Source organism: Nicotiana attenuata, chromosome 6 (genome assembly GCF_001879085.1).
Source record: "Nicotiana attenuata strain UT chromosome 6, NIATTr2, whole genome shotgun sequence".
In the NCBI taxonomy this organism is placed as follows: domain Eukaryota; kingdom Viridiplantae; phylum Streptophyta; class Magnoliopsida; order Solanales; family Solanaceae; genus Nicotiana; species Nicotiana attenuata.
This window is the reverse complement of record NC_031994.1, coordinates 88381301-88393362: the sequence shown is the minus strand read 5'-3', so window position 1 is coordinate 88393362 and position 12062 is coordinate 88381301. Positions and strand designations below refer to the sequence as shown.

At 33.0% G+C, this 12062-nt stretch overlaps 1 protein-coding gene across 1 annotated transcript; it reads right to left on the bottom strand.

Moving 5' to 3' along the window:
* On the bottom strand, positions 2-7503 carry LOC109227398 (zinc finger CCCH domain-containing protein 13). The gene is made up of 12 exons (XM_019392542.1): positions 7411-7503; positions 7172-7307; positions 5352-5462; positions 5042-5075; positions 4321-4456; positions 4112-4168; positions 3084-3181; positions 2918-2989; positions 2575-2783; positions 1782-1957; positions 881-1087; positions 2-505 (listed from the first exon to the last, which is right to left on the bottom strand). Exons 2-12 carry the CDS (start codon positions 7299-7301, stop codon positions 446-448), a joined length of 1290 nt encoding a protein of 429 aa, XP_019248087.1. The 5' UTR covers positions 7302-7307; positions 7411-7503; the 3' UTR covers positions 2-445.

Here is a 12062-nt window from a genome sequence, read left to right as displayed (position 1 = left end):
AAAATAAACAATTTCGCACAAAATGAATCAAAGTATTAATTTGTTCCTTGCAAAATGATATTTCAAAAACAAGCTAAGCGGACTTTGATCACTCGTCCTACCTATACTAGGAAGATAACCATTTCATCTTCGGGATTATTTAGCATGTTTCCTGTTAAGACTTCAGAGTAGCACATTTTAAACCAACAAACCCCAGCAACACTCGAAGAGCTCCCTGCATACGCGAAGATTAAGAGACTAAACTATTATTATCAACCTGCTATACAAAAAGAAATCTGCTCTCCCATCTAAAACAAGCTCAAAAGCGTTATCTAAGTTATTTTCCTGTTGATAACAATCTTAAATTTAAAATCCTGAAAACTTGTATGTATAAGCCGATCATCATTTCCAGCTCATTAGCTCTATTCCTCTACATCTGTGCACCAGCTGCTTATTGATCGCTATGCTAAACAATATCCACTTCCACCGTCTCTTCATCAAGCCTTTCCGCATTATCACCCTTATACTGCAAGCAAAGGTCAAGTGGCTCACTTCAGATTAAAACTTCAGCTTATGGATACAACAATATACAAAAGGCAAGATCCCAGGCAACCTGACAAAAGATGTATCTAGATTAAGGACTAGGAGATATTCAAGCACTAAAGAGTATGGAAAATGCTGGCAGCTTTTGGCAAGAATCTGTGGACTACAATGCAGTATGCCTGCCCTTTTTTTCCTTTCTCGCAGTTTTACTGCTCACCCCTTTATTATTTTGCATAATCCAACGAAAGAGAACTTTAATCACTGATAGTTTTACACAAAGTGATGTTTCAAACAGAAAGAACTCACGAGTCCATATATTCGCATGCTACATATGATGTAGTTCACTATTGGATTGTACCTTCAAATAAGCACCCGGAGGGAGAGGAGGAGGAGGTGGTAGAAAAGGATACTCTGGAATACCAGAAGGAGTTCCCTTCCCAGCTCTTGTAGCATTTCCAGCTACTTCAACTTTTTCCTCCATCTCAACAACTTCAACATCTTCATCCGCTGCATGGGCGGCCATGCTGGTTGATGGCAAAACAACAGCAACATCAGAGGCTTTGGGCTGCAGAATTTGAAGAATGCATTTTTCAGTTCCACAACAGCAATTGAAAGAGAACAAAATGTTCTAAGATGATATATCTTGCATTGTTGTTTGCAGCATAGAAATTGGGTCAACTACCATCAGGGATAAGCTGTAAGACACCTTTTGCTTTTCAATCTAGAAATGCCAAAGGCAAAAGAATAGTGTCACAAAATTAATAAGATAATAAATGGGACACAGTTGCATTCTTCCAACGAAAAATGATAGCCAAATTCAGTCGTATGCGTATTGAGGGAAGTACTGATGCACACTCCATATTTTTCAGCCAATTATGATTTTTTTCCCCTTCTCTTTTCTGACAAGTGATCCTCTCATATTGTCACTTCATTTTACGTCCCATTATCTGAATCATCACATGTCATTCCATATCATTTTTGTAAATTTATTGTAAAGCACTTATCATGACGAACATGCAGATTTCATAAAGTCTAGAAAGATGCTTATGAATGTAACGGAAAATTTTGAAAGAACAAAATGAGAAGCCACAAAACAAAGAGCATCAGAAAGTTGTCCACGTAAAAATGAAATTGTATTCATTATCCAAGATATAAAGGAGACATCCTATCTCTTTTTAAGTGTCTGCGCCAATTTTCCTTTAACTTTCTTGGTTGGGGGAAAGGGTCAGGGCTACACGAATGTTATGTAAAAGGAGCACCTTGTTTGGGAAAGTCATGTCACTGGAGAAGTTTATTCCCTTCTTGGACTTCTCTTCACCCACTAGGGTCTTATACCCATTCTCCCAATTGAACTCTGTGTTATCTTTCTTCTGATTATTCAGCTGAGTAGGATAAGCAATCCTCCGCGAAGCATTTCCTTTTCCTTTTGTTGAAGCTGTTACAGAGCGAGTTGCCAAAGGTAAAACGAGTCAGAGAAACCAAATTCACAATGAGGGACTTCATGAACTCTGTCTGATTCAAACTTCTGCATCAAAAAGTAGGATCTAATATTCACAAGGACGGGAGCTTTGAGGACTGTGAATCAAATGTTGTGCATGGTTAAGTAGGACTGCAAAGAACACTATTTTCAGTCGACTGACTTTTGTGGAGATGAGGAAGAAAAGAAATTTGTAAAAGCTGAGCAGGAAGCAAATGCTGATTATTAAGTATTTCAGCCCAAGGTAGGGGTAAGATCTGCATACACACTATCCTCCCCAGACCCCACTTGTGGGAAATCACTCGGTTTTTTGTTGTTGTTGTTGTTCATCCCAAGGCTGCGACAGCCACTTCGACTATATATACAGAACAATAAAACAGGGTACCGATACATACACTGAGGTCTTTGGCAGTTTTGTTCAGGAAAACCAATTATATAAATAAGCAAGCACACTCAAAGTTGATAAATCAGAAAAGTCAGCTTAAGTGCCCTGGATTATGATAAGAAGCACTAGTACAGTTATTTTATTCATGTCTGAAAAGCTACACTCTTATACATAAATTGTCATTTATTACCTTGATTTGAGGTTTCATCAGCTTCACGATGAATTCTCGGCCTTTTCTTGGTGGGTGAAGTATTCTTCTGCGGCTCATCCAATGAGCTAAAATGATTACCAGCCATCCCTCCATCACTCATATTGATGGCCGAATCCTCTTCGCTTGCACCGGGCCCGACCAAATCTGAGCTGAGTTTATTAGCGAGCTTTTGAAGCTGAGCTTCTGACCTACAATTGCACTATCTCCACTGAGTGTTTGTAGAAAGCGAAAGAAACAGAAATAGACCTTACATATTAGATGACAAGAATCTGAAGTGGAGGTGGAGAGAGAGTCAATAGAAGGAGAAAGATCATTAAAATACCTTTTTAGTTCACCTTCTAACCGTGAGTGATTGCTGTATGCTTCCACGAACTTCTTGATCTTCGAAGTAATCCTGGGGGAAAAGCCAGGGATTGGGCAGACATAAGGAAAAGGTACATCTAGACTCAAGTGAAAATATTTTGAAATGCATTATAACAGATAACAACCTTTTACATTCCTCCTTTTCCTTGACAAGTTCCATCTCAAGGTCCTGAATTTTCGAAGCTAGACTGTCTGCCTGACGAGTTGTCTTTTCAAGGTACATCTTCCATGTTCCAACCAAAATAGAAAAGTATTGATGATAAACTTGATATATTAGAGCAAGGAGCAAAAGAATGTGTTAAAGAAAAGGGGATGGGCACTGAGAAAGAAAGTAGAATAGTCTGTTGAAGAAAGAAGAGAGTGGAATATGGAAATATAGCAAGTAAACGGCAATGAGAGCCTCTACATGTAGCTGATGACAAATGAGTAAAAAGATAGAAGAGGAAGTCTTTCCTAATATCTATATCACTGCTATAAGTTAGAACAAAAGATTGAAGGTTTGAGAAAGAGAAGATAGCTTATATAAGAAGGAAAAACAAACCAAAAGCCAAGAGGGCCATACTAGACTGTCAAGGTGTTCTTTCGCAGCTTAGTACCCTTCTCTTTTGTTTTAAGCAGCTAATATATGACATAACAACCAACTTTACTAACAAACCCTCTATTTGACATCGGGTTTCTTTGCCCGTAAGAAAATAAGAGCTAAAAACTGCCCTACCAAATGTTCATAGTTCCAAACTCTAAAGAAGTGAAAATAGATGCCAAGACTAATACCCCTAAACAAGGAATGAAATACAAGTTTAGCAGTAGTCTATTGGAACTTATTTCCTTAAGATCATCAAATTTTATTAAAGTTCTTCCGATTAAAGAGTCCCACTCCTCGTTAACATTTGACATTTCATTTCTTCGAGACCAGAGCAACAAGGAAATATCAGCATAGCCCGGTACATGGATGGTAAAATCACTTACTTCATTATCTTAACCTTACCTTTGTGATACACATGTGAAAAGGAAAAAACATATATATTTTATCCGTAGAGACACAAACATGTACATGCTTAGACACATGTTACATCTGAGCTGTGATACTACTATTCATTAACAAAATAGATATAAGTATTTCATACTCCGATTGGACAAGAGAAATGAAACCAACCTCCAGTTCGCGTTTTTGGTCATCCAACATATCGATTTCGGATTGCAACTGCCTAAGCTGCAACATGAAAAATAGACAGATATCACAACAAAATATATATCAGATACAAATATAAAATGTATAAAACAGAGCCCACCAATAGAGCAGAGAAAAGAAAGGGCTGATCAATTCTGCTATTTGCGAACTAGAGTTATCTACTCCCTGTGTACCTGAAGGACATCTTCGGAACTGGAAGATAAATGTTTTTTCTCCTTCACATGATCTCCTGTCTCAGCCGACATGTTCAAACTTCCAGACAAATCACTTTGACCATCCGAATGATGTTTCATCTTCCGCTTTCTATCACTGCAGTATACCAATTTTCTAGTATTAGTCAGACATTATGATTATAGACAAAGTATCAGGTCAAGATAATAGAAAGATTAAAGAAAATAGATTAATCATATGAAAACCCGCATATTGTCTTTATCACGAAATACCATCACATTGTCCAATGATGCTCTCTAAAGGGGTTCAGAAATCCAAAGAAATAGGGAAGATCCAATTAACCTCTCTACTGGTAAAAATTCTGCCTTAGGAAGCTGCTAAGAGAGTTCTCCTTCATAAAATAAAACCTTAGGTCTCTTTACAGTGATCTCATTAACTGTATGAAAACAGTTACCAAAACTGGATTATAGCATTTCCTCCGAGACAAAGCTAACTGACGCACAGAATAAGTTGACATTTCACCTTTTTAAGTAGCAATTACGATTTCCATATCTGACATTAATCATAAGCAAATGGATTCAAGCTCAATCAGGTTCCAGCTCATTTCTGAGTGCTGAATTCAGTTCAAGGTTTCTATCTAAAGCCTGAGTATGTAATTTGTCAACATTGACCTGTCTGACTAAGCCCTAAAATGAAGTACGCACAAGATATTGATACACTTACCTCCTCCTCCCAGGAGACTCAGTAGGACTGCGCCCTGCAAAATAAATCGGAAGGAAATATTATATGAATGAAACAGACCATGAAAGAAGGCCGAGAAAGAAAACCAGAGGAATGTATTAGCTCCAAAATCTCCATGAACCAAAGGCTAGATCTAGCCAGCATATTCACATGATCCTGTGACATAAGTACACTTCCATGGAAATGAATATCCTTAATCACGTAACTCATCATTTCAGATGAGCTAGACTAAATAAGTCTATAAGGATTGGAGCAATGACAGCAAAGTGATCGTGAAAGAAGCAAGCCTAACCATGGGATGCGTGTCTCTCTCTTGCATCTCTATCGGAGGAGTATCTGCCCACCGGAGAACGCCTTCTATCAAGCTTCTCTCTCAAGTCATGACCGCGAAAATCCCGCCTCTCTGAAATGAGAACACTGACTTTATACACTAAACTGGAGACAGTTGTTGATTCAAAACATTGATGAAATCCGCACCAACTAAATCGCCAATAATCAATAATAAAGCTAATCTTACCATTACATCGAACTACAAGAGAAACATAACAGTGAATATTTATACGGCCTTCCTGCGAGTTCCAAAAGGAGCCATAGAACCTACTGCTCTCATATAATGCACATATGTAGAATACCAGTTTTTGAGCTTTTATCCAGAAAAGCTTCAAATATCATAGAACCAACTGAACAGCTAGTAGACATCCTTGCATCTTGCTCAGTAAGAAAATATTGCTATACATTTCTGCTTGCAGCCGTATCAAATGGACAAGTATTAAACCAGCCCCTGGATGATATATAGGATAATAAGCCTTCTTGGACCAAAATACCCATCCAAGAGGTCTCTTTGAAGATTCATTCAAACAGACGTCACAAGAAGGGAACACCATATTCTCAAGGAATATATGAGTGAAGAATTTACTAGGATAGAGCATTCATTGGTTCATCAAGCTGGCAGATGAGTAAATATAAATATGGAAGAGACTATGCCCAGAGAAACATATTCTGATCCCTCATACACTGCTGCTTCAATATGCAATATGATAAACCAAGATGCTGAGAAAAATACCATAAGCAGCACAAAGATAAAGCAACCAGCAAATTCCTTTCTGATAAGAAATACTAAAACCTGTTAGTTGATAGGCAGTTATTCACTGTCCAATAGAATAACCCGAAGTGTGAAATTTCTCCGTTCAACTCTGTAACATTGCCCATTTGAGCAAACAGATACAACACGGGGCTCTCTTAAACTGAATGTTAACCAAAACGCATAGCAGAGAAGTACCAAACAAGCTTCGGAATAAAAATGAAAACAAAAAGAATTGCAAAAAGAAACTACATACATCCAATGAGAATTTGTAATCAAGATATGGACAGGTCTCTGCTCCCTTACTAGGTGACTCAAGTATTTCCATTCATTTTAAATTTTTCAGTCTTTTCCTAGTTCCCAATTATTTGCAAATGATTGACAAACAAAATGGGAACTGACACGAATAGGGAGAAAAATATCCTAATGTCCGATGTAATTTTCACCTATCTTGTTTCTCTTAAAAGAAATTAAGCATATACAGTTCTACAATATACTACTCTAAAGAGTGTTAACCATAAGAAACAAACATGAATCAGCAAATGAAGCAAAATGCAAAATGAGACTTTTTCATCTCTTTAATCTAATATTAATATTAATGAACCAGTAGGCACAATCAACAAGAGAAAGCACCAATTTCAACCAACCAGCAAAAGCTAGTTTTAAAGTATATTCTTCAACTTCAAAGACTCACTTTTTCAACTTGATCTCAAACACCCTCTCTGTCCCAATTTATGTGGCAAATTTTCCTTTTTGATCTGTCACAAAACATCTTTCTAGATTTAGAAATAATTGAACTTCAAAATTCCCCTTTTACCCTCAATGAGTTGATTAACACTCGTACAAATATCTAATGCCAGTTTAAAATCACAAGTTTCAAAAAAAAAAAAAAAACTACCAGATAAATTGGGACGGAGGAGTATTGTTCAACCACATACAGAATAGTCAATAAAAATAGAGCCTTTATGGAATGAAAAAAAATATGGTTAAAGTGTTAAACAAGTGGTGATGGAGAAGTGTAACAAAATTACCGGCGGCAGGGGAATCGGAGAAGCGACGGAGCTGCGCATTGCCATGAGCGAAAGAACAACTCTGGCGATGACAACGACCTCTTTGATAAAGCAAGCATAGTTTCGTTTTGTACAGCTTCTTCTCCACCATTTTTCTCTGTTTGGATTTATATCGTCGTTTTATACGCAGCAGATTAATTAGCTCCAAAAATTAAATCAATAAAACATAGAAAAATCGAGATTCTTAGCGTTCCACAAACCCTAATTTTGGATAGCACCACCGCAATAGTTCACTTGCACGTACGGATGGATATAAATGGATACCTTCTGAGGTAACAGATCTTTTTAGGTATTGAAATCGTTTTGTTAATCGAAAAATAACGCACGTGGTTTTTTTTTCCTTTTTATTTTTTCTTTTGGCCTTTTTCTTCCTTTCTCCTTGTGAGGTGCGGAAAAAATAAGAAAGAATTACAAGAAAATACACTTCACACCATAATAAAAAATGGTTCAAATTTTTTAAGTTTACCCGCTATAGCCCAGTTTGTATAGAATTTGAAGGAAAGATTTCAATCACTAACCTAGTTCTCTTTTTCCCTACACGCCCAAAATGCTCTCTCTCCTGGTGCCTCTTCATTCTCTACAGGCCATCATCTTCTATCCTCCATATTTTTTTGATCTATCTCCCATATTCATCTTCTATCTTCTATAATTTTAAATCTATCTTCATCCTATCTTTTCTCTTCTCTGATTTCCAGATCTAATTTTGCTTAATTTTTTTTAATTCTCTCAAACTTTCCTAATGCAAAAAGATGAAAGTCTAGAGTAAGATGAAGAATATGAAGTTAGTTGTTCGTTTGAAAGGATTGAGGAAGAAAACATTTGACCCATTAATGATTTAAGTAATTTTGATTGATAAATCTCTGAGTCTCTTACTGTGAGCATTTAGTATCGAAATATAAGTCCCAAAAATCATAATTCCACCACTGACGAAGCTAAAGTTTTCAGATCTGGAAGTTTTCATTGTGAATTGGTGCTTCAATCCAGATGGGTATTGACTAATAATAGTATTATTGATCGGGTGAGACAAAATTTAAGAATTTGGGATTCATCTAGACCTATCTTGAGCTGATTGGTTCTTCTTCTTCTTCTTCTTCTTTTTTCTTGTTCTTTTTGATAATATTGGTGTTAAACAGAGGTGTAGTGATGGACATACGGTATTTTTCAGTGCATATACCGTATAACTGGTGTTTATACACACTTATACAAATATTGTATAATTATGTATAAAATAGGTATAAGCGTGTAGATTTGTGTATAATGATGTATAATTATATTTTTTTTTTGTATAAGGGTGTATATAACTGTGAGCATTTGGTATCGAAATATAAGTCCCAAAAATCATAATTCCGCCACTGACGAAGCTAAAGTTTTCACATCTGGAAGTTTTCATTGTGAATTGGTGCTTCAATCCATATGGGTATTGACTAATAATAGTATTATTGATCGGGTGAGACAAAATTTAAAAATTTGGGATTCATCTAGACCTATCTTGAGCTAATTGGTTCTTCTTCTTCTTTTTTCTTGTTCTTTTTGATAATATTGGTGTTAAACAGAGGTGTAGTGATGGACATAAGGTATTTTTCAGTGCATACACCGTATAACTGGTGTTTATACACACTTACACAAATATTGTATAATTATGTATAAAATAGGTATAAGTGTGTAGATTTGTGTATAATGATGTATAGTTATATTTTTTTCAATGTATAAGGGTGTATATACATTATTATTGTATAAGAGGTCTTCATGAAGGTTTGACACTTTTTTTATATGGTAAATTTTATGTTGAAATAAAGGTTTAATGATGGCTGGAAAGCTTTTTTCTAGTGTAAAATATGCATGTTGAATTTATGTACATTCAGTGCATATGTTGTATACTCATACATATGTATTATATATATTGTATAAATATGTATATAAGTGTGTATAATTATATATATACGAGCATATAATAATGTATTTACATTGCATTCTAATGTACAATTCTGTAGAAATATATATATATATACATACTATATAAAATGACAATATACTCTTTTTTTTGGTAAATTTCGGACAAAAATAAGGCAAAGAGAGGGAGAAAAAGTAAGAATTTAAAACCACGTGATGACTTGACTTTTTGTCAGATAGTCACATTAATCTGGAAGAGAAAAAAATAAATAGGAGAAATAGAAAAAAAAAAGGAAAGAGATCATTATGAGATTGATGTCAGGCGATAATGTCAGTCAGGCAATAATGTTAGAGGGCTTCATTGGCTATACGGACGAAAACTTAAAATGGTGGCTACGCGAATGAGAAGCACCTATGTGAGTTGTACTTATGTGAAATTATCCCAAAAAATAACAGATTTTTTTTATTTTTAGCTCGTTATAAAAATTATCTATATCTATATATCTATCTATATATTAAAGCAATAAAGTTACCATATATATTGGCATTATGGTTAAGCCAGTGGCAAGCTATTAAAAAGCCATTTGGCAATATTAAAGAGAGTTTATAGGATATTGTCAAATAAGAAAAAATCGGTTAAGAACTATATGCACAATACCATTTACTAAATTAAATCTTTCATTATTCAATTTTATTTTGAATCTTATATGGCAATTTTAAATTCAATTTTGTTATAGATCTTTAATTATTTAAATTTCGTTTAGGCTCCTTCATTACAGTGAATATTATCAATTAAAAGGGGGATTGAGATAGATTTTGACTCTTATATGACACAAGTTTGATTTACCTTGAATACAGTATCTTGCAAGTATGTATTCTTTTTAAATTGGTATTTGATTAATCATCTATATCTATTAGAATTTATCCAATACGTTAAACACAAATAATTTTATTTTTTAGATTAAATAATAACATCACGTTGATTGTGAGGAGGAATCACGATTAAAGAAATTATTTTTATCGGCAACAAACCAAGCGGCAATGTGATTTTATTTATTCAAATGAATTAAACTTAAATCGATCCATAGATATAAATAAAGATAAATGGAAAACTTGATTTTAGCATATACTGTAATTACTACTACTACTATTAATAATAATAATAATAATAATAATAATAATAATAATAATCGCATATCTTCTATCTTTTTTATTTGTTACACCAAATTAATTCAAATCATATCCAAGCTTTTAAATTGAAAAATAAAATAAATTAAATTTTATCCAAGCTTTTGAATAAGCAAAGAAAACTCCGAGGACGAAGAAAATACTTTGAAATTTTGGTGAAGTATAAAGTATGAGCATATGCACTTTTATTTTTAATCTGTTATTATATTAAACACCAAATAAGATGATTATATAAAAGTTTTATAGTAGGGAATATAATTATCTATCTATATATATTAAAGCAATAAAGTTACCATATATATATTGGCATTATGGTTAAGCCAAGTGGCAAGCTATTAAAAAGCCACTTGGCAATATTAAGGAGAGTTTATAGGAATACTGTCAAATAAGAAAAAATCGGTTAAGAACTATATGCACAATACCATTTACTAAATTAAATCTTTCATTATTCAATTTTATTTTGAATCTTATATGGCAATTTTAAATTCAATTTTGTTATAGATCTTTAATTATTTAAATTCCGTTTAGGCTCCTTCATTACAATGAATATTATCAATTAAAAGGGGGGGTTGAGATAGATTTTGACTCTTATATGACACAAGTTTGATTTACCTTGAATACAGTATCTTGCAAGTATGTATTCTTTTTAAATTGGTATTTGATTAATCATCTATATCTATTAGAATTTATCCAATACGTTAAATACAAATAATTTTATTTTTTAGATTAAATAATAACATCACGTTGATTGTGAGGAGGAATCACGATTAAAAAAATTATTTTTATCGGCAACAAACCAAGGGGCAATGTGATTTTATTTATTCAAATGAATTAAACTTAAATCGATCCATAGATATAAATAAAGATAAATAGAAAACTTGATTTTAGCATATACTGTAATTACTACTACTACTATTATTAATAATAATAATAATAATAATAATAATAATAATAATCACATATCTTCTATCTTTTTATTTGTTACACCAAATTAATTCAAATCATATCCAAGCTGTTAAATTAAAAATAAAATAAATTAAATTTTATCCAAGCTTTTGAATAAGCAAAGAAAACTCCGAGGACGAAAAAAATACTTTGAAATTTTGGTGAAGTATAAAGTATGAGCATATGCACTTTTATTTTTAATCTATTATTATATTAAACACCAAATAAAATAATTATATAAAAGTTTTACAGTAGGAAATATAATTATAAAAAAGAAAAACAGAGAGTGTAAGTTTTATACTTGAATTAAGTTTAAAACAAAATGGCTATATTAAATAAATAATACTAAAAATATTATTGACAAATTTAGACAATAACCTGAGCAGTAGAATAAAAGAATAAACGCAAATAAAAAAATTATTACAAGACAAAAACTAAATTCATCTATAATATATTATAGTGGGAGTAGCAGACACGATAGGGATAATTTTAAGTTATGGTAATGCAATAACATGGACAAAAAATAAAAAGGAAAAAAGGAAAAAAGTTATGTAAATAAATAATTTCAGTATCGAGATATATAGAAGAATAAGACTTATTTGGTTTTTTAGAAGAGAAAGTTTTTCAAAGAACGAGAGAAATCATACTATATGGATAAGATACACGTATTTGAAAATATTATGATAGATAAAACTAAAATAGAAAATATAGATATTTTACACAATTTCAATAAATAAATAAAAATATAAAGATATATTTTAAATATTTATGTAGTTAATTTCAATAGAAACTAAAAGTCATTGGGCATGCAGTTTGATTCTCTTGCTCA